The following is a 24,167-nucleotide window of genomic DNA, read 5'->3' on the forward strand; positions in this document are numbered from 1 at the left end:
CCAAATAACATTCAACAACAACGCCTTCTCATTAGAGAAATATTTCCATCACATATCCCTATATATACAGATAGATGAAAATCTGAGCTGCATTTGTGATCTACCATAAAGGAATATCCATCCCCAATCACAGCTCAATTTTTACAGCAGAGGCAAATGCTATCGTCTTAGCACTGAACTTCATAAAGACTATGCAACAGAGAAATTTCTGATAATTTCAGATTCAAAATCATGTCTTCAAGCAATGTCATCTATAAAAAATGATCACCCAATGCTTGTAAAGATTCTATGCAAACTACTGGACTTGGTGGTCCAAAATTTCAATATCTGCTTCAGCTGTGTACCTGGACACTGTGGAATCCAAGGAAATTAGGAAGCAGACACTGCCGCAAAAGAGGCTTTATCAGCAGATTTCAAAAAGTGGCAAACAAATGGCAAACTGAGTGGGATCAATGCATCATGAACAAACTCCATGAAATCAGCCCTATTGGCAAAAAAGTTCCTCTCTGTTTTCAAATAGCTGGGACCAGATTGTTTACACCCACTGTCGTATTAGTCACTCCAGGTTGACACAAGTTTTTAATATTAGGAGAAGATTCACAAATATGTACCTTCTGCCAGAATCCATTATCCCTGAAACATGTTTTATTAGACTACTGGTCTTAACCCCATGAGAAACCTTTTGTATTCAGTCAGCACTCTGGAAGATAACAAAAAAAAAACGAACACAATTTGAGTTTTTAGGAAAAATACCTTTTATAGAATTCCTTACAAGTTTCTCGCCATGTAAATAGCCATAGAAGCTGGCATGGCATTAAAAACAAACAAACAAACAAACAAACAAACAATAACAAACTCTCTACAAGGGTGCACTTTTTTTTTTTTTTTTTACTTAATTGGGTTTCTGTGTTCACTGTGATGAAATCCTGCAGGTACCATTGAACATTTCTTAAAAGGAATATTCCAGTTTCATTACAAGTTAATCTTAATTGACCGCATTTGTGGCATAATATTGATTACCATAAAAATTATTTTGATATGTTCCTCCTTTTCTTTAAAAAAAAGTAACAAATCTGTGTTCCAGTGAGGCACATACAATAGAAGTGAAAGGGGGGCCAATATTTTCATATTACAACTCACTGTTTCAAATGTATAGCCACAAGACATAAGCAATATGTTAACATGATTTTAGTGTGAGAAAATCACTTACCAACCTTTTCTGTTTAAAGTTATAGTTAATTTTACAACTTCGTTGCCATGACAATTTCATGTCAACAAACCCGAAAACAATTGTAAAAATGACAATTTAAACAATTTTACAGCTCAAATAACACAGTTTTAATAGAAACATTTACTTGTGCTTTGTAAAATTATAGTCTTCAAATTTATGCCTTTAAACCCTGGTTTAAAATTGGCCACATTCAATTCCATTGTAAGTTCATTACAGCAACCTCGATTTTTTTTTTTGTAAACATTTTATGATTGGCTGTTCACCTCTCCACCCATGCTGTCCTTTTACCTCCATTTATTCAACGTTGCACAGCGAAACTCGTAATTGCGCGACACTCCCTTGGTTTACCAACCGGCAGCTGACGGGATGTTGGCGGACCGAGAGGAGGAGTAACTGTTGCAGTAACAACATCCTGGACATTGGAGATTGGCGGCGCACACGGCTGCAGAAATAAAGGAGGGACGAAGACATAAGGGAGGCGGTGGTAATCTCAAAGGTTTCATTGCTCCGAGGCAGGGACATGGACATAAACTTGGCACCTTGTGCTTTCAGACATTAATGGTGGATTTCTGATCCATGGCGTTGATTTATCCCGAGGCACCGACAAGGTGATGCGGCAGCTGCAGGACGGGATTGGTCCGCTTCACGACTGCCAGCTACATGCCTTCACTGGATTTTAAAAAAGGCACAGCACACGTCCAGCACAGGTTTAATTTGTTTATTAAAACAAGGCAGTATGTAGAGAGGACCAACCGCTTCAACGTTTCGAAGCACCACGGCTTACTTTTATTATTGGATAGGCTAGTCAGGTTGGCTCATTGAGAGACGTTGCCACGGCATCAAGTGGATCAGGCCTGTACTGAAACACCGTCTGTTCACTCCGCGATATTTACCGTTTGAAACGCATAATGTCACGGGGGAACTTTGTTGATCTCTTCTATATACAACAAAGCGTTACGGAAGCTTCTGATGCTTTCACAGTAATTACACATTGCTCTGTATGCGGTCGCGGTATGTTTAGAAGCTTGTGATAGTATTCTTTTGATTTAACAAGCTGTTTTTGGACCGATAACATTTGAATTGCATTAATTACATAATTAATAAGTCCAACGGGCGGTGAGGGCGGAGTCATCGTTAATCTTGCAGATAACGACACGACCCAACGCGCCTGGACATCAAGAAGCACTTGGATCAAAGCGAGGATCATGGATCAGAATGATAAAAAAGACCCTCACGGTATGTGCACGCATTTGTTTTGTTAAAACATTCATATTTTTTCTAAGATAAAGTTAAGGTGGGCTGTTTTGATTAGACGCTGTAATCAAGCATCAACACTTGTACAGGTGTCACACTGTCATGAGTATTGTTCAAAGTGTGACTGATAGGCGCAGTTTATTTTGGTGCTCATACACTAAACATATATTGTTATGAGATTATGCGCTTAACTTTAAACGTGCACTCCGTATTACCTTATTAAAAAGCTTTACACAAAGACATGAATAATACGTTTGAAAAGTATCTCTAAAATGATGTATGCCTACACATACGATGAAGATCAGTAAGCCATTGAAAGTTGTTAGTTTGAGCGCACTATACTGATGACGTGAAGCTGAACGCCTCAACATCTGCTCATGGTGGGTGTAATAAGATCAGTTCTCGATTATCTCTTCATATTGCCAAGTCCTTCTGAATTCTTCTGTTACCAGAGCAGTTTCTATCTAACATTCATTATGCAACACCAAGCTAATTTTATCCAATTACAGTATTAATGTCATCTGATGTTTGAGTTAGATATATGGTTTTCTTTGGTCTGTATTTTCTTAGGTGGCTAGGGCCGGTGTATATAACTTAACACAGTGACTCTTTGGTTCATTAATTTCATGTTCATTATTGAGGCTTGTGAAACTTAAATCAGAGCAATTACTTAATTGTTATATGACAATTTGTTGTTTAAGGTACACATTCTGAATTTTGTTGTAATTATTTGTATGTTATAAAAAAATGAACGTGTGTGTGTATGTGTGTGTGTGTGTGTGTGTATGTATGTATATATATATATATATATATATATATATATATATATATATATATATATATATATATATATATATATATATAATTAAATGCAATAACATATATGCAATAATCAGTCTGCATTAAAACCTTTTGCAAGAATCAGTTCTGTTAAAATATGAAATTAGCCTGTTACAAAATAATGAGATAAAGGCAGTAAATCCAACATTAATTGCATTTATTATTTCCAAATTGTATATCTTTCTCAAAAGTACTTGTATGGCTGTTAAGAGGAATCAGAAACAGAACTGTTTTTTTTTTTTCATCCTAAATTGTTTTTTCAGCTATATAGCCAAACTCTCATGCTAGTAGAACTCAAGTTGAAATGGTCTCAAATAGACTGAGGGGTCATGGCTGTTAAATTGATTTCATACAGTTGAAATCAGAAGTTTACATGCACTTAGGTTGAAGTCATTAAAACACATTTTTGAACCACTCCACAGATTTCATATTAGCAAATTATAGTTTTGACAAGTTGTTTAAGACATCTACTTTGTGCATGACAGGAGTAATTTTTCCAACAATTGTTTCCAGACAGATTGTTTCATTTTTAATTAACTATATCACAATTCCAGTGGGTCAGAAGTTTACAAGTTAACTGTGCCTTTAAGCAGCTTGGAACATTCCAGAAAATTATGTCAAGCCTTTAGAAAATTGGCTAATTAGCTTCTGATAGGAGGTGTACTGAATTTGAGGTGTACCTGTGGATGTATTTTAAGACCTTCAATCTCCATGTCTCTTTGCTTGACATCACTGGAAAATCAAAAGATATCAGCTAAGAACAGTCTGGTTCATCCTTGGGAGCAATTTCCAAACACCCGAAGGTACCACATTCATCTTTACAAACAATAGTACACAAGTATAAACACCACGGGACCACACAGCCATCATACCGCTCGGGGAGGAGACACATTCTGTCACCTAGAGATGAACATAATTTGGTGCTAAAAGTGCAAATCAATCCCAGAACAACATCACAGGACCCTGTGAAGACGCTGGAGGAAACGGGTAGACAAGAATCAATATCCACAGTAAAACAAGTCCTATATCGACATAACCTGAAAGGCTGCTCCAAAACCACCATAAAAATAACAGACTACAGTTTGCAAGTGCACACAGGGACAGAGATCTTACTACTTGTAGAAATGTCCTCTGGTCTAAAGAAATAAAAATTGAACTGTTTAACCATAATGACCATCGCTATGTTTGGAGGAGAAATGGTGAGGCTATAGCAAGCTGAGGAACATCATCCTAACCGTGTTGCATGTGGGTGGCAGCATCATGTTGTGGGGGTGATTTGTTGCAAGAGGGGCTGGTGCACTTCACAAAATAGATGGCATCATGAGGAAGGAAAATTATGTGGATATATTGAAGCAACATCTCAAGAAATCAGTCAGGAAGTTAAAGCTTGACTGCAAATGGGTCTTCCAAATTAATAATGACCCCATACCTCCAAAATTGTGGCAAATGGCTTTAGGACAACAAAGTCAAGGTATTGGAGTGGCCATCACAATGCCCTTACCTCAGTCTGATATACATTTTATTGGCAGAACAACAAAATCATGTGCTAGCAAGGAGGCCTACAATCCTGACTCTGTTACGCCAGTTCTGTCTGGAGGAATGGGCCAAAATTCCAGCAATTTATGGTTAGAAGCTTGTGGAAGGCTACCCAAACTGTTTGACCCATGTTAAACAATTTAAAGTTAATGCTACCAAATACTAACAAAGTGTATGTAAACCTCTGACCCACTGGGAATGTGATGAAAGAAATAAAAGCTGAAAAAAATTACAGATGTGTATGACCGTTTTTCTTCTGCTGAACTTAAAGATTTTTAGAAGGATATCTCTCAGACAGGGTATATCTCTAGATCTGTACAATGCAAGTGAATGGTGACCAGAACCAAGTCAGCATAAAGGTAATCCATAAGACTCCAGTGGTAAAATACATATCTTAAGTGGTATAATAGGTGTGGGTGAGACACCGATCAATATTTAAGTCTGTTAATCTCCAATTTCACTTCCACATTCTTCTTTTGAGTTTTGGCCATTCTTCACAAACATCACCATTCACCACCTACTGGTCGGGCCTGGTCAAAACGGATATTTATGGTTTAAAAGGACTTAAAAAGTAATCTATTTCTCACCCTTCTACTTCACATCACTTCTGAAGACATTGATTTAACAACTTAACTCTTATGGTTTTCTTTTATTCTGGATTTGTTTTTTGGAGGTTCAAAGTTCTGGTCACAATTCACTTTAATTGAATGGACCAACAGAGCTGAGATTTTCTTCTAAAAAATCTTTTTGTGCTGTTGAAGAAAGTTTTCGACATCTTGGTTTGACATGATGGTGAGTAAATGATGACTATTTTCATTTTTGGGTGAACAATTTTACATTGAGCGGGTCGCACCCTCATGGCCATTGATGCGTGGTACCATATTATTATTCACATTATTTAGCAGTGTAAATCTAGCAAACCTTTTTATATTTGTAATTTTTTTTTTTAATTTTTATTATTTGGTGTAAGTTTATAAGATTTATGATTCGTTATATCACTCTGGAATTGGTTATAAAAAGGTGTTGCCACAGATGCGATGAGATTTATAATACAGCTGAGTGCATGACTGTAAATTTGCCAACTCTCTTCTGGCTGTCATAATCCATCGCTATCTATTCTTTTTGTTTTTTCTTCATTGGAAAAATATAGAAACTTAATAGTGATGGTTTTTCTTCTTATGTTTGAGTAAATGGGTTAGCGAACATGACATTTTGTGTGGTATCCCATTTACTTTATCAAAGGTTTACCCTGCAATGTTTACTTGTTTATTCCAAAACACAGAAGTGTGAGGAGTCCATTGAGAGGGGCTAGAGTTACCTATAATAATATCAATAACAACATGTTTATTTTAGCTTTCAACCAATGCTCAGACACAGAAATGCATGTAAACAAATCAAACACTATAACGACAAACACAAAATACCTACTACAGCCAACAACAGAGCCAAAGTCATCAGTGTAGTCCAGAGTAATGGTATAGTTTAGCAGAAGTGTGACCCAGCAGACATTCCAAAAAGAACGAGTGCAAGTGGAAAGAAAAAATGTCCAAATAAGAGGTTCCTGCTAGAGTGATAAAGCACAGTGACCTTTAGCTCTCATTCCACAGATCACGGATATGCCTCGACATCAAGCGCAGAGCGCAGATTCATGGTGGTTACAGTCGCCATAGTGCTTGTGGCAGGCAGGTCACAGTGCAGTGTGCAACAGGTAGACATTTGTTTGAATTGAATCAAAGAAGTTCCATAATACAGTTTAGTATACACACTTGTTGGTTTTCTCAGAGCAGTCATTTGAACCAAGTCTATCCATATTTGACATAATTGTGAATCAATGCTATATGTGTGATGGTCCAAATATATATCTTTCTTTAGATTTTTGACCACTTTTAGCTCAGCGTTTGAACTTGAACATCCCCATACTAAATATCCGTATCTGTTTATAAACCTAAAACGGAAGCCCATTTTTGTTGTTTATTGGTGTAATACTCGAGGAAAAATTCTCGTTCATTCCAGTATTTCGTTTTGATTGCTGTATTCCTCTTTGCACCCACATTCAAGTTAAGAATCATGCCCTTTCTGCATATCAACATAATTGCCTTTTGAAACTGAAAATAATTTTAACAACAAGCTTCTGTTGAATGCTTCATGGTAGTCAGTATCTGAAAATGTGTATCCTTTTGTTTTCAGAGTAAGAGGAATCGGTTCTTCAGATGAACAGGACAGCTTCCTTTTCTAAGAGATAAACGGACATCTGGCAGTAAAGCTTGCATTTGCCGCAATGAGATAATAGTGTGGTTTATACAAAACAACCTTGAGCCTTATCCCACCATATTCCATTAGCAAAATATGACCACACCAGCTCTTTTACCACTCCTGGGACGTAGGATACCTACCCTTTCGCCAGGTGCCTCCTCATTCCCCCACCATAGAGCTACGTTACGGCTCTCGGAGAAGTTCATACTCCTCCTCATCCTCAGTGCCTTCATCACCTTGTGCTTTGGAGCGTTTTTCTTTCTCCCAGACAATTCCAAACACAAGCGTTTTGACTTTGGTTTGGAGGACGTGTTGATACCGCACATTGAGTCTGAGAAGGAGGCTAGGCACGGCAGCAGACAGGTCATACATGGTGTGGGAGCACACGATGAGCATCGGCACAGGTGAGAGATCAGAGATGAGTTCATGTCCTCAACACGCCTCATGTATTTATATTTGTGTGTACAGGTGGCATACTATCTATTTACTACCTGCGTACTTTATTCTGAAAATGGACTGGTAAAAGGCTGGTGCAAGTCCAACTGATAATCATGGTCTTTTACAAACAATTTTAATGAATGGAACCTTATTGCGAAGTGTTACCGATATTATTTATTTATTTATTTTTTTTAATCTGATTATTCAAATCCATGTACTTGCTTACATTTACTGGGCCACTGAAACAATTTTTTACTTGTTCTCTAACAGCTGGTATCTTGTGTTCCACATAGTTCAATGAATGCAATATCTGTAAATGCTATTAAACTCCTCATACATTTTGTTCTTACTTAATTTTGTAATGCGTAAACCACTAGGTATTTCGAAGCAATTTGAAGGCAAAAAAAAAAACATTCCTCAAAATTGCTTTTCAGGCCAAGCACATATAAAAATGAGAGCCTTGTAAACCGGCTATTCACAGGTTGCTGGTGCTTTTCTTAACAGCTCTCTAATAAAGTGATTTTAAAAAGCTTTTTCATGTCAGTGAATTAAGATGTAGAGCCTGAAATCTTTCGAATGTTTTTTTTTTTCCCAATTGAGGAATATTGTTATGAAGCTTTCCAACACAGTCTTGAAAAAAAGCACATTATTAGTGAGGCAGAGAATCGCAATACTCCTACACATAAACAGACCCTCTTCTCTATATTCTAACACATTTGAGGGAGATTGCTCGGTTCTTTGTTTTCTCGTTCTGTGTGCTGATGTTTTTTTTTTTTTTTCATCATCTGTTTTATTCTTAGCAAATCTACATTAAAAAAAAAATTATTTTGCTCCTGAGCCAGTTGTAGTCACATAGTCAGTGGTTCTGCTCTCTGTGTGTTTCAGTTTCTTCAACTGTGGACCACAATTCATTGAGTGTTTAAGTGAACTTCAGTGAGAGAAAGTGTTTTCTGCTTTGTCATTACAGAGGGTTGTTTCTGCCATCTCCACAGACCTTATTCCCAGCAGCTCCAACTTTGGTTTTTAACGGGAATGACAGCAGTCTCTTCAATGGGCTGTACTGCAGTATAAAGTGACTATTGATCACTCCGCGTACAAAATATTGAAAATATATTTTTAAGAACATTCGGTAGACCTAAAAACTCCAGACAACAGGAGTTGCGGAAAATCAGATGTGATCAAGGAGCTTTATACAGCTTGATATCGTTCTTGCCATTGAAGAGATGGTAAGTCTATCCCTCACAGCCTCGTTGTTAATCCCAAAGATTGTGCTACCATGAATAAAACCTATACTTTCTGTCTTAAATATTCTGGGCTCAAAACAAATTGGAAGCTCATTTGGAAGCTTGTGTTGATTATCACAAGTTCATTTAAACTTGTCGCACCTTTTTGCAAAAAAATAAATGTATTCTTTTTTTTTACAGTGAGGCAATTACAATAGAAGTGAAGGGGGGGCTAAATCAAAAACCTCACCTCAAGTCTACGATAATCTGGGCACTTGATAATGGCTTGGGTCCCTCCTTTAATGCTAGTCTATGGGATTTCTTTTTTCTTTTTAGTTTGGTTTTATCATATACTTGACCAACATTCAATGTCTGATTTCTTATAAAATGAATGGGCCTAATGACACCTCAACAAGCCATACGATTTTAGATATTCATGTCTAGCACAAATTTTGAGGGACGTGTTGTGATGAAATTGAAATTGAAATTGGGGAATTGTTTAGATAAGAGGTCATTCCTGCAGACCACCCGTGGGACCTGATTAGATTTCTTGCATAACGGTATTAAATTTCTGAGGTAAAGATGGGAGCGGATGTCATGAGATATGGACGTGAGTGGGTGGGCAAAGAATGGCCTGAAATATCTGCTGTGGAAATCCTTGCTATTTATTAATGAATGCAAAAAATGTACAATGCAATATAAATGTGCACACGGCACATTCACAAAATTATCCAATATTTAGAGCTGGCAGGCAGGAAACAGGGTTTTAGAAGAATGGCAGAGCAAAGCGTGGACACTGTCATCAGTGGATGTGTAACTCTGACTAGAAAATTATGAATTTAGTTTTAAAGAAACCAACCTCAGGCAAGTCATCTGATAATAGCAATAACAGAAAAATAAAACGTTTTTGTGAACACATTGTCTACTTGTATAGCTTTTGCCAGATGTAGAAAACAAAGCGGGGTTGTAGGAACAAGCGCGGTCAGTAAGAAAATCACTGCGGGCAGAGTGCAGGTGAACATGGAGTAAATTTAGCGAGAGCGTTCTGGTGAGTGATAGGAACTTGTGGGAGTGGAATGAAAACAGTCCTGCACAGACCTCTTGTTTAGATCCTTAACCCCCAAATCTGAGAAATGGGAATAGTGATGCTTGCCTTTGCAGGCACCACTAATAACTGTAGTAACAGTAACATTTCTTAAGTAAAATTTGAAGTGATTTTGAATTTTTTGCAACGTTTTGAATTTGTTTTCATTAATTTCTGTTGATTTTAATTGTTTTAATTCATTGTAGGAGTAGGCACTGAACCCTTGTAATGCATTTTAGAATATATTTGCATTAAGTGTGGAGGTGATTCATTCCAGACTCTAGATACAAACCGTTCTGCTCCACCTGTAGGATGTGGTTTCTGGTTAATTGACATTCACCTGAAGCTGTTACCTGGGTAAATATAATCTCCTCTGCCAGGGTAAGCATTTATATGCTCCTCGGACTAAAGTCAAATAGCTTCAAGGCACAGGTAATGGGATCCCTGTCTGCGGGTGAATTGATGGTGATCATGCATGATGTGACTTCTCACTTAATTTGAAATTTAGTGACCCTTACCTGACAACTAAACACAAACGTGTCATTGATTACGTTGTGATTTTGAGGGGTACATTGATTGTCAGAGTAACCAAACTGACGATGCAATGCTATCACTACGATAATCAAAAGAGTGTAACCGTGTTTCAAAAGAGTGTAGCACCTGTCCCTGCAAAACATTTGCTAAACACTTTATTATTCTTTAATGTAAGAACTTTTACTTGTTAATTTATATTATTTAATAAAAGTGAACCTTGTGTGCTGACATGTTCGCGTTAAGTAACACACCTTAATCTCAACGAAATGGGAGTTGAAGATTTCCGCTCGTTTCCAAGTTAGAAGTCTGACAAAGTTTCATTCCGTTGCACATTCCCCAGTTGAAAGGTGGAACATCCGACTATGGAACAGTTATCGAATCATAATCGTAACCACTATATGGAGCATCGCAGCTTTCCCCACAGGAGCGAACACTTTGGGAAACACACACCAGGCGTGTGGCAGTGGACTCAATGCATTGCAAGTGTCTCAAACATCTAGACTGAGTGCAGTTAAATGGAACAGAATGCATCATCTTCAAAGCTGAACATTAGCTTAACATGCATATTAAAAATGTGATTGTTATGGTGCCTCCTGTTAAGCCAACTGCGATTTGAAAATAGACAGTTCAGACAGTCACTACAAAAAACTGGTGCACGATTGCTAAGATTACTATGGTAACCTGAAGGAAGAACAGACAGATACGGCCATACTTTCATTGAATTGGGCAGTGAATCTTCACATAATGACAATATCTTTTGTACATTTTGTAACCGATTATTTTATAACAGCCTATAATAATGAATGGACGATACACTGGAACAAAAGCAATGCAGCAACCAATGACGTTTGTCAGACTTATTATATATGCAGTTATGTACATGTCATTGCCCCTCGAGTAGACAAAATGCCCATCCCTATTATTTAACAAAGTGTGTTCTCTGCATGGTAGATGGCGCTGGCATTATGGAGATGGAAACATTTATTCATCATGTTTAGTGTGTGCTTGGACTGCATAGTCATATTCCATGCTCCATTTTGTCCATCAGACAGGCTTGATGTAAATGGGCAATGGTTTTCTCACACAGCCATGTTTGTGTTTTCTCTGTGCTGTTGTTATCATGACTCTTCCACTTAGCTTGACAGTCACACTCATGCATGCACGTATAACAGCAGTTTGACAAGGCAGTCATGAGGCATCTTCTATTGAAATAATTATCATTAGCCCTTCACCCAGTGAAAGCGGGAGGGGGACCTGTCCAAAGGATATGCCCTAACCAGGTCTTCCAATCCCTAGATATGTAGGCACAATGGAACATTGAAGTTAGAGTGGACAATTTTGTTTTGATGTTGTTTGGTTTAAAGTCAAATGTTGAAGTACTATTATTCATTTCACTGCAGCTTTAGAAAAATGTAGGAATTTTCTTTTACTTATGCATTTGTTTGACTCTTTACTCCAAAGCAACACATGCATCCATGGTATACATTTAATCAGTATGGCTGTCATATTACAATTTGAATATTTGTAGAATTAAGATTAATAAGCTCATTTGAATAATAAAAAAAAAACCTGTGTATTCAAATTTTAGATATGTGCCTAGCACCGATGATGTTTTTGGTGAGGGTTCCTCAATAGGTGGCCCAAGGGCCACATCCGGCCTGCAAGAAACAAATGTTTGGCCTGTGCTAAAGCCCTGTCCACACCAAATCAGTGATGATTATGTGAGACAAACTTCCAGCAAATGGTCTACACACACAGGGTACTTTTAATAAATAAAAACGAAAAAACTATTTCACCCCTGTACAGAAGGTGGCAAACATTGTTATACAAACATTTATACCAGTCTTCTGCCCGCACCTTCATCTGTTAGAGATTAATATATTGATCACTGTTAAATAATTTATTTTCCTAATTTGGCATAACTGGTTCATTTAAAAAAAAAAAAAAAAAAACGAGTGAGATGAGTAAAGAGCTCTGTTGCATAAATGTATATATGTGCTATTTATATTTGCACATTAAGTATATTCTATATGGACTCCCGAAGCCAACTACTCGTTCACTGATCCTGAAGGATACCGCTGCATCACACATTTCTTTGCCTAATTTCCCCTTGTGTATGTTGAAGAACTTTTTAACAACTAAAGTCCTTTTTCAGGACACTGTATTTTAAAGATAAATTTGTAAAAATCCAAAAAAATGTACACCTTTTATTGTAAAGGGTTTAAACAATGTTTTCCATGCTTGTTCAATGAACCATAAACGATTAATGAACATGCACCTGTGGAACTGTCATTGAGACACTTACAGCTTACAGACAGTAGGCAATTAAGGTCAGTTATAAAAACTTGGGACACTAAAGAGACCTTTCTACTGACTCTGAAAAATGCCAAAAGTAAGACGGCGCTACACGGAGACTAAAAGGACCGAACATCCTCGCAGTGACCGATCATGTGTAACAACACCTCCGAATATCACACCTGCGGATCAGGAACAGGATGGCAACAACAACTGCCCGAGTTACACCAGGAACGCACAATCCCTCCATCAGTGCTCAGACTGTCTGCAATGGGCTGAGAGAGGCTGGACTGAGGGCTTGTAGGCCTGTTGTAAGGCAGGTCCTTACCAGACATTACTGGCAACAACGTTTCCTATGGGCACAAACCCACCTTCTCTGGACCGGACAGGACTGGCAAAAAGTGCTCTCCACTGAGAGGACTCGCGTTTATCGCTGAAGGAATGAGCGTTACACCGAGTACTGTACTCTGGCGCGGGATCGATTTGGAGGTGGAGTGTCTGTCATGGTCTGGGGCGGTGTGTCACAGCATCATAAGACTGAGCTTGTTGCCATTGCAGGTACTCTCAATGCTGTGCATTACAGGGAAGACATCCTCCTCTCTCATGTGGTACCCTTCCTGCAGGCTCATCCTGATATGACCCTCCAGCATGACAATGCCACCACCCATACTGCTCGTTCTGTGTGTGTGATTTCCTGCAAGACAGGAATGTCAGTGTTCTGCCATGGCCAGAACCCGGCTCTCAATCCCATTGAGCACGTCTGGGACCTGTTGGATCGGATCGGAGGGTGAGGGTGAGGGCTAGGGCCATTCCCCCAGAAATGTCTGGGAACATGTAAGTACCTTGGTGGGGTAACATCTCACAGCAAGAACTGGCAAATCCGCTGCAGTCCACGAGGAGTGGACCCCCCCCCTTTGTTCAGGGACACATTATTCCATTTCTGTTAGTCACATATCTGTGAAACTTAAGTTTATTTCTTAGTTGTTGAATCTTTGTTCATGGTAATGAAAATAAAAGCAGTTGAACGTGAGAAGACTTTTTTTTTTTTTTTATGAGTTTATTTATAATTACATATACAGTACATGCATGGCTAATCCAGATACAATTCACTCATTTATTGTTTGATATGATGCATTAATGGAGATTTGATGCTGCCGGGTTTTGACTCTGAAGCAGATCTATAAATAAAGTTATACTTAATTGATACTTAACTGTTTATGATTTCTGTGCTGATAAATCCTCCAGAATGCAAAAAGATTGAACTGTTTCACTTATTTTGGTGATGAAAGTGTCTTATTTTGGGCTTGTTTTACCAGACTACATTGCTTGATTTCTTGCCATATCTAGCAACACTGCAACTGGTATTTCACCCACCCATTAGCGTATAGTACTGTCATTTTACAAAGTACATTATTAACAGTTCTTTTATTTCGTTCTAATTGGTAAGCTTTTGTAAAGTGAAATCAACTGAAATGAAAAACATAGAATTTTTAGTCCATATATATTATGTCACAATATTAATGCTAATAGGTTTAATAATTGTATCTGCAATTAGGAAAAGTGCAGGGAGTAGATCACATTTGGAGATAAGCAGGAAGAATTGGCTTGCATGGAGGACATGGAGATGCAGATTGTTCATTTAAAGGTTTTTTGTTTGTTGAATATTTTTTTTTGTTGTTGTTATTTTAACATTTTGATTCCATATTCATATTTAAACGCAGTTCAAGAACAGATGCAGTCAACTTTTATCAATTATGTGCATAATTTAGGGTTTAACCAAATACTTGTGATGACAATTCAGGTAAATGTCGGAATTGAACATGCAGAAAACCTTTTAGCCGAGAGAAACGTATAAACAAATCGGAAACGGATCTGATTTCAATGACTTTATTTATTTTTTTATTTTAATCCTCACTGTAAAATGATGACTTCAGATCGATCACATTCTTGCACTAAAAAAGGCTAGACACTGCACAATAAATACAGTTTAACAAAGCAGCTGTCAATATGCTTTTAAAGTTCTTTTTAATTAAACACGTCATCTAAAAAAACTGAGCTCCTGCAAGAAACGCTGAGTAAACAAAATAAAAGGAACCAAAGATATTCGTCTAGTTCACGTTTACATAGAAAAACAAATGGATTGTTGCAAAAGCATTCGGTGTGAATTTGGCCATTACGTCTTTCTCTCTTATAAGCATTTCTCAGAATAAGATCAAGATCATTGCGTTCGGTTTGTGTTTCATCTATTTGAACATCCCTTGGCCTGTGCTTCTAGTCTGAGCCACTTCACCACCGAGTTCAACCGAATGCCACTGCTATCTGTGAATATTGCTACTCTACATACAACTGTACTGAATAAAAAATGATGTGGTACTTTGCTGTTATTATAAAGGTTTTAGTCTGGAGTAGTAGGAATCTGTGCAAGTGTAACACAAATGTGATATACTAGAGATAATTCTGTGGGCCTAATTAATTTGCTGTATATTGTTTACTATTTCAGAAACCTTGCATATGTCCACAAGTTGATGAGCAATCATTTGGCTAAAAGCCTCAGTAACAACTACATACTACTTAGTCCTCTAATAGGAATGCTGTAATGGCCATTGTGTAAAAATCCCCCAGTGAGAATATGAACAGACTAAAACTTTTTATTTACTTTATGCACATAAATTAAGTTTTTTTTTTTTTTTTTTTTTTTTTTGACCGCCAGGATAGGAATGTTCTATGACTGTGTTTCCCAAACTGGGGCATACGTACCCCTGGGGGTACACGAATAAAATGGATATTTAGCATTCTTTTAATGTCATCACAGTCTAAAATTACATTCAAACCCAGTTCATGTATTTCTCACTGGCAAAAATTATTTTGTGTGCTCTCTAGTGTAGAAACACCGTAATGGTTGTGTCATAAAGGTCAGATAAATATACAAGTAAACATCTTTGTCTCGCGACCACTTTTTGAAGGTCTCGGTCTTGTTTCGGAATCGACCGCATTTTTACTCTGTCTTGTCTCGGTCTCAGACAAAGAGAACTCTGGATTTTATTTCAAGACCGGTCAAGACAACAACTGCAGGGATATCACTAAATTTCCTGTGCATTGTCTGATTTATTTGTTAATATCAGGTTGGATGGATGTAAAGCTTCCTGTTTCAAATGTAAGCAATAACTTGATTCTTGAATCTTTGTTAATTGCTGTCTCCCCGCCCTTCACACGCACTCCAAGAAAGTGAATGTGGGAAACGGGAGAAGAAACCGTGGCTGTCTGAGAGATGTCAGCCAGATCTTCTGTAATACAATTTGGCTACCTAAACCAGTGTTTCCCAACCACCGTGCCCACTAGTGTGCCATGAAAGATTGTCAGGTGTGCCATGGGAAATGATCAAATTATTCTAAATAAATACAATTCAATTTTTCCCGTTATTTTAGGGAAGGCATAGAGACTGTAGAAGAGTTTTAAAGTTGCCAGTTCAGTATATTTTACATAACACTATTTTATGCAAACAGATTAAATTAGTTTGTCCATCATAACATTATTGTTCTAACAAACTATATTCCACTGTCAAATGCAGCTCCTCGCATATGTGAACAGGTTTACAGAAAATCATGCCTAGAAGTCTTTAAGCTCCCAGTGAGCAAGCCAAAGTCGACCGTGGCAAGGGGGAAAAAAAAAAACTCCATAAAATGTAGTTGGTGGAGCGAATAACCCTTGAGAGGAACCAGTCTGGTGTGTCCATCCTCCTGCTTACAATACATGTGGCCACATGCCAATATAATTTATATACTTTATACACATACTATGTATGTGTGCTGTATGTATAATACAGGCCACCTGTTCACTGGAGATGTTAAAGGTGATGTAAAATATTGTTAGTTTTATTTCTGGCTTATGTACTGTAGATATATCACAGTGAGGGACAGGGTGATGACAGCTGCCAGGCAGGAATTTCAGATGAGCAGGTAAGAATTAAAATATTCATATAGGGAAGAAGTTGTAATGTAATATAATGAAACAATCTTTTGATCACAAATGCTTGGGGGACTCTCAGTCCTGTTGTTATTTATTATAAGGATAAATTACACTTTCTTTGTTTCCTAATGTTTAGTGCCAGCCATTGGAGAATGAGCTCTCTTTATTAAGTCTCAGTTCCTTCCAAGGTTTTCTTCTCATTCTAGACAACTTTTTTTCCTTGCCATGATCTCATTTGGCTTGTTCACTGGGGGTTTTGAGGCATTGTTCTTTTGTAAATCTGCTTTTAAACAAAATATTGTGAAAGTTGCTTTAAAAATACAATTTGAATAGAATACTAAAATGTTCTCATTGTTCCATTTGAAAAGAACCATATGTTTTATTTGTGTATAGACATTGTTCTCCAAAATGTTATCCAATATTGTTTTTGATTACACCTTATTCCTAAGCTCTATGTATTGCTCTGTCTGTTTTTGGCTAAACTATATGTCAGTCTTTGTTAATTAATAGAATCAAAGTCACTGTTGTACATGAATATTGAGTCATGTTTATTGGAGCTGCTGCCCATCTGTTTTCGCTCATGACCTAAAGAACTCATCCTGGCCGCAAGCTCTGGAGCCAAACACGGTTTCATCCGCCTCTACCCCTGGGGGCACTGTGATCTGAACCAGCCTGCGTCCTGTTATGCAGATCAGTGTGCCATGCTCAATCAGGGTATGGTGTTCTTTACCTGGGCCTGCTCATTGTTATTTTTCCATTGTGTCAGGTAGATCACCACACTAGACTGATCTTTTCAGTCTTGAGCACTGTTTGGACAGAATTGTTATTTATAAACAAAGTTTGAATTAAAATTATTAGCCTAACATCAGTGAAGTTTGTCAGATTTGGAAAGGAGATATCTAGATATTACTGGGGATGTCTTGTCCGGATGAGGGTGTTATGAAAGGGCTTTTGCTCTTTTGTATGTTTGCATCGCGATACCCATTGAAATAAACAAGATATGTGATTTAAGTGAAGTGTCCTAACCAGACACAATGCAATAAGTAACACGGTATCACAAAGATATCAAAGGAGTTTTTGTCCTAACCAGCAGTGACGGTGATGAGGCACATTACATTCTGTTGATCGCTTGGTTTCTGTTTTGTTCGGCGATGAGCTGGTCCAAAATCTCACTCCTCATAACTGTACAATAAACATCACAGATATTCTGATTGGCTGTGATTGTGCTGTGTCGCGCAGCATTGTTATATACAGTTTGGACAGATATGCTTGTTGTTGCTGGAATCTTGCGCATCCTGTCTGGTTTGGGCAGTGTTATGTATTTAATTAATCAAGGGGATCTTGCCCAATGTTGCTGCTACAGTAGTCATTCTGTGAAGTTGCCATGATCAGACTCGCCTAATTGATTCTGTTTTCTTTTTGTGGATGCTTGATGAGATGCCAGCTCCTGCTTTTTCCTCCATATTGTGATGTCACACATCTGCACCTGACCACCTCCACAACAACACCTACCAGAGGTTGGTAGACTAGACAAAAACTGTACTCAAGTAAAACTACAATTACTTAAAAAATTACTCAAGTAGAAGTAAAACTACTAACAAAATTACTTGAGGAAGAGTAAGAAAGTACATTTACATTTATGCATTTGGCAGATGCTTTTATCCAAAGTGTCTTACAGGGACAATCCTCCTGGAGCAACCTGGAGTTAAGTGTCTTGCTCAAGGACATAATGGTGGTGTCTGTGGGGATCGAACTGACCACCTTCTGCTTAGTGCTTTAGCCCACTTTAGTTTAGTGCTTTAGCCCACTATGCCACTACCACTCCCCCAATATCCAGTATCCAATTAAGAGTACTGAAGTAGTGAGTAAATCGTTACTTTTACAAATGGCTTAATGGATGTTATCTACCCTATATTCCATTACATATTACACATTTAACATGTGTTACAGAATTATTATTAATGGGAATTCTGTCATTTCACAATCATGTTGTTCCAAACCTGTATGACTTTCTTCCATGCAACACAATATGGGGATTTTTGACAGAATGTCACTTTACTGTCAGTGAATTTATTTTTTAATATATATATATATATATATATATATATATATATATATATATATATATATATATATATATATATATATATATATATTTGAAAGTGAATGGTGACTGAGACTGTCAGTCTCTAACATTGTCTTAACATCTTTTGTGTTCCACAGAATACACAAGGTAACGGGTTTGGAACAACATAAGGGTTGGGACATTATGACAGAACATTAAATTATGGCTATCACTTTAAAGGGATAGTTCACCCAAAAATGAAAATTATCTTATCATAATTTGTGTTCTGCTGAAGGAAATGATTATTAGAAGAATATTTCAACTCTGTGGGTCAGTACAATGCAAGTGAATGGGTGCCAAAATGTTGATGCTCCAAAAAGCACATGAAGGAATCATAAAAGTAATCCATAAGACTCCAGTGGTGAAATCCATATCTTCAGAAGTGATCTGATAGGTGTGGGTGAGAAAAAGATCAATATTTGTAATTTATGCTAGACATTCTTCTCCCTGCCCAGCAGGGGGCAATATGCAGAGAAGAATGTTAATGATTTGATCTTTAAAAGCTTTTGTCAGATCTAGATTAATTTGTCAATAAGGAGAGATTTGGAAACCGATTTTCTGAAGCTGCCCCCTATCCACTATATAATGCACTATTTCAGGTGTACGCCATCTGGTAGGCGTGTCTGAATGCTGAGTGAGCCACTTTTCCCTACTTTTGTTCACTCATTCTTACCCACAAATGCACTCTAATTTGATGAAAATGTTCAAAAATTACTGATGCACTGAAATCATTAGAACAGGTTTTATATTTGAAAATCAACAGCCAACAAATACAATTTGTAAACAAGGGAGTATTAAATGAAGAATAACTAATAATAATTATTGGAGTTGTTTTATTATTATTAAAGTTTTAGGGCATCAAAATTAAGCTGATGGAAATACAAATTATCGCTAAAATTTCACAAGTGTCGACATAATCATTTTCCGTTTAACTCTAGCACATAAATTCTTTGTCGATATTTCAAATGTCACGAAAAACTGGTTTGGAAACACTTTCCAAACCACTTTCAAATGACAAAATTTACCCCAATTGTTAGCCTTGGTTAATCATGACAACAAGGTATACATCCTTAAAAGTCAATTTATTGTATGCGATTATGGATTGATCTTAACAGCATATAGATCCCATGCTGCGAACACATCTGCATCATGACACTTCCAGGAGTGCCAACACAAATATCTCATATCATGCAAATCAACAAGTGCACCAAGAACAAATGAGTGGTCACTGTTTGTGATTTAATTTAATCATGGTAGACATCGGTTTATTTATTTAAGTTTCTTTTCCACGCCATTCAAAATAATTAGTGGCAGTCATGGAATTAGCCTATAATAAAAAAACAATTTCTATGCACACATATGTTTTAAATTAAAAATAAATGCACAATACTAGGAGAAAAACATCAGTGTGTTTTTTTTGGAACATTAACATATAGCCCAATTCTATAAAATGATTTAGTTTACTTGTGAAAAAATGCCAGCAGAATTCCCTGTATTAAATAAAATAAATTAACAAACGAAAAAAGCATTAAATAAAAACAAATTATTACCAAACAAATTTTATTTTATTTTTTAGACCTAATATATGCCTTTTTTTAATTTTTTTTAACACAAGCTTAAATTAGCCTTACCCTGTTCTGTGGATGAAAAAAGTCGGCGGAATTACATTCTCAGAATGTTCTCCACTTTTCAAGACCATAAACTATCAGAACTATTTGTCCAATGAGTTCCCTTTCAGAAAACTAGCTTTTGAACATTTAAAATCTAACACTCTTTACTTCGGATAGCATTTGCTGAGATTCTTCAGAAAATGTAAATTTGTATTATGACGCAAATGAATTTTAGATGACAATCAAGTTCAGTTGGTCGTTAAAAGTTGTTGAACAAATATGTGGGACGTAATGCAGTTGTGATGGCGATACTTTAGATTGTATGATTGTTCAAAATAGCCTATTGAATATCAGGAATGTATCATGTGTAAACCCTGATATTACACTGCATCAGTTTGTCTTTTATAGCTGTGCACACAACATCGATGGATGCTTCTTATACTAAGACCGAAAGTGGCTCAAAGCAATGCACTTTATAGGAACTTTTTCTTTGCGGAAGCTTGCATTTTTTACAAGTTAAGAAATTATTTCAACCCAATTAAATATTGTGTCTAACTATTTACTTCTCCTCGTACTTTTCCCCAACTCATGCACTGAGCTAAAAGTTAACTAACCTTGCATGCACTATAAAGTGATGGATGGTTGTCTCGAAGATGACTCCAGATTGGACGTGTTGCCCCGCTTCACAGCGACTTTCCTCTGGCAAGCTCTGCAGACAGAGTTACCATCTTCTACCAATTATTTCCTCAGCATTCTTATAAAATCCAAAATATGACCACACTTCTGATTTGGTCTTCTTGGAAGGTTGAAAATTCTCCCGAGCGCTGTTATAGCCTTGCGCCATGTTTTCACGCTAAAAAAACAATAACAATGTTGCATGATGCGCCCATGCCGCAGACTCATGCTAGGTGTGTGTGGACAGCATTTTTACAAATCACGATAATCGCGTTTCATTGTCACTGTTTTAATGATAATGTAACCCGGTAATACTAACCTTCGGGAAATTTTATCGTGGTTTACTGTTACACCGGTAACCGTTTCATCCCTAATTTCGAGTATACATTTGAATTATTTAAATATTTGGTTATAACATGTAGGTTATGATAATTTGATTGGATGAGGGACCTATGCCCCCATCCAATATCCAGCTTGTTTTAGAGTTTAAAGATATTAAAGTATAACAAATAAATACAATACAATAATTTACATTTAATAAAATGGTGATGTTTCTGCAACAGCCCCAGAGCTCTGACGCTCGGTGTATACGTCAGTGTCTGAATTCACTCATTTTGCTCACTCACTGCCTTTTACTATATAGGAAATAGTGAATGAGTAAACCATTTCGGACACAGCCACACTTCACCCTACGATTTTCTTGCACCCGAATATCTCTCTGTGCACATGCAGAAATGCTGTGTGTTTGCACTTCAGTTGTCAATCACAGCAGAGCAAAAGGCATTTACACTTAACTTGAATGTTTACATGGATTTGTTCAGTTAATTAGCCTGAAGTAGCTACGATAGTTTCCAGTATCCCTGCGAGGGCTTGGGGTAAATGCATAAATACTTCTCATGACATAAGGGACAAAACGCACTGATATATTGCTGCTCTGATTTAAAAATGTGCTTTTAAAAACCGATGTCATAAGAGCCCAGTTACAGAATCACCCTGAAAATTACCATCTCATTACACAGAAAAGCCTGCATTATCATTAGAGCAACAACTTACCACAGAGTGCTGCCATAAGTTGGTGCTTCAATTTTAATCTTGAAATAACTGCTTGTCTTGGTGTTAAATAAAAGGCATTGCATTACGAAACGTTTTTTTTTTTTTTTTTTACTGTGCGGAGCGAAGAAACTGTTTCATTTTGAAGAGTTTGATGCTGCAGCAGTGATTGACTCAGCTTGACTGACTGTGACCTCGAGCGCAGCTGTGTGAACTTCCACTGCCGTAAAAGTCCCATTTCAATAATCTCTCAATAAATTACACAGTAAAATGAAACCAGTAATGTAACGACAGGAACGCCGTCCATTGTAATGAAATAAAAGTAAACCTTTTTCATTGGAAATTGACTTAAGTGAGAGTAGAAAGTACCCACTTTTAAACCTACACAAAGTATTTATTTTTTCCAAAAAGTTAATGCGTTACAACTCACCTTTGACACCTACTTTACCTTATCACTAGTGTAGTGTACCCAGTAGTAGTGGTGAGCAGTGAGCTGACAAGGAGTGAGAGCAGGTCTGTCAAGAACAGAGAGCCAATCATAAAAGTGGGTGTTTACTGACAAGTCTTAAAGGAGAAGCAACACCAAAACTATATTTGACTTGTTTTATTTTTTTAACTAAAGTTTAAACTTTTTATTATTGTAATGTGTTCCTTGAGGTTCACTTACAATTTTAGTAAAGGCATGCCATGACCCCTTTAAAAGGAACTTTGGTCTGTACAGATGTCCTCCAGATGTCCATCATGGTTTTACTTAGTCTCTCAAGGACCTTTTTATTTATTTTTTATTTTTTTATCAGTGTAGTACATCATGAAACTCTGTTAGTTCAGCCTGCAGAGTTGCAGAAAGATTAGTGGACGTGGCTCATGTTCTCTGAGTAAGTGTGTCACTGCTGAGCTGATGTAACAGATGCCCTGTGACTCGCGCTAATTGAGTTGGTGCTCACTCCTGCCAAACTCCCATGGAGCTTAAGGCTCCACTGAAACTGACAATGAGCATAGCTTGAGCTAAACCAGAACCTTTCTGCTTTACCTCAGTGTATTTATTTAATTTATTATTTTATTTTTTTTTGATGTGCTGATACATGGATAAAGCTTTGATGTCAGAGATTTGATCTGTCAAAAATGTACTGAAGAGTAGAATGTACCTGTTGCTGTCAGAACTTCAGTAAAAGGCAGCTTAAGTTGAAGTGATTCTCAAGTGGCAGAGATGGTTGATTTGTTTTGTTTTTGTGAGCCTTGCTGTGTTCTGCTGTGGCATAATAAAACTTATAGGAATTAATAACATTGTGCACAATACCTCCATTATAATAGTCACTTTACTGTCAATAAATTACATTTGTTTCAACCGCATCTGAACGAGTCCGATTATTTTCCACTACTTGGCATCTCATGGGCTACTTCCACTAAATTGGATGCAATGTATTTTAAAATGATTAAAAAATATATATATTTTTGTAATGCAAATATTCAATTTTTAATGCAATAAGGGGCGGTGGTGGTGTGGTCATGACAAACATCCTACATGGTACTTGATTTGTTTATTTTCTCACCTCAGAGTCTCAACTTTTGTGATTTTAAAAATGGCAGTGAGTCCACTACACACAGTTATGCATCCTTAAGTGGCAGCCTTACATCAAACAGGACATAAATGAAAGAAAATCGAGAACCAAGACTGTTGTTGTTTTTAAGAAGAGACATGAAAAATGTAGGGGAAAATAAAGGGAGGCTCTGCTTTACTCATGTGTTGTCCACTTAAAGGCTTATAGTCAGACCTGTATGCTTCATTTGATACCAGTAGGCTGTTATTCCCCAGAGTGATACAGAATGAAACCGACACACAGCATTGTGTCTTTTGAACTCTTAGAAAGCGAGAGGGATGAGGAAGGGGATGAAGAGGGCCCTTCCTACACCATGTATTGTAAAATATGAGTTGCTGACCCCATTTCCTAGTTTCTGTGAAATAGGTCAGTAGCCACGTGGTGCCGCAGGTGTAGGTGGATGTTATGGTGTTTTTTATTTTTTATTTTAAATGAGCTCAGTTCTCTAAGGGATT

At 37.2% G+C, this 24,167-nt stretch overlaps 1 protein-coding gene across 1 annotated transcript in view; it reads left to right on the plus strand.

Annotated features, from left to right (window-relative positions):
• The first annotated feature begins 1,651 nt into the window (after nt 1-1,651).
• The window catches only part of man1a2 (mannosidase, alpha, class 1A, member 2), a 136,497-nt gene continuing 113,981 nt past the window's right edge, over nt 1,652-24,167 (plus strand). The window contains exons 1-2 of the mRNA XM_052148391.1: nt 1,652-2,467; nt 7,049-7,518. Coding sequence (XP_052004351.1) covers nt 7,208-7,518 — 311 coding nt within the window. The 5' untranslated portion in view covers nt 1,652-2,467; nt 7,049-7,207. The remainder of the gene's footprint in view (nt 2,468-7,048; nt 7,519-24,167) is intronic.

Source organism: Xyrauchen texanus, chromosome 18 (genome assembly GCF_025860055.1).
Source record: "Xyrauchen texanus isolate HMW12.3.18 chromosome 18, RBS_HiC_50CHRs, whole genome shotgun sequence".
Classification (NCBI taxonomy): domain Eukaryota; kingdom Metazoa; phylum Chordata; class Actinopteri; order Cypriniformes; family Catostomidae; genus Xyrauchen; species Xyrauchen texanus.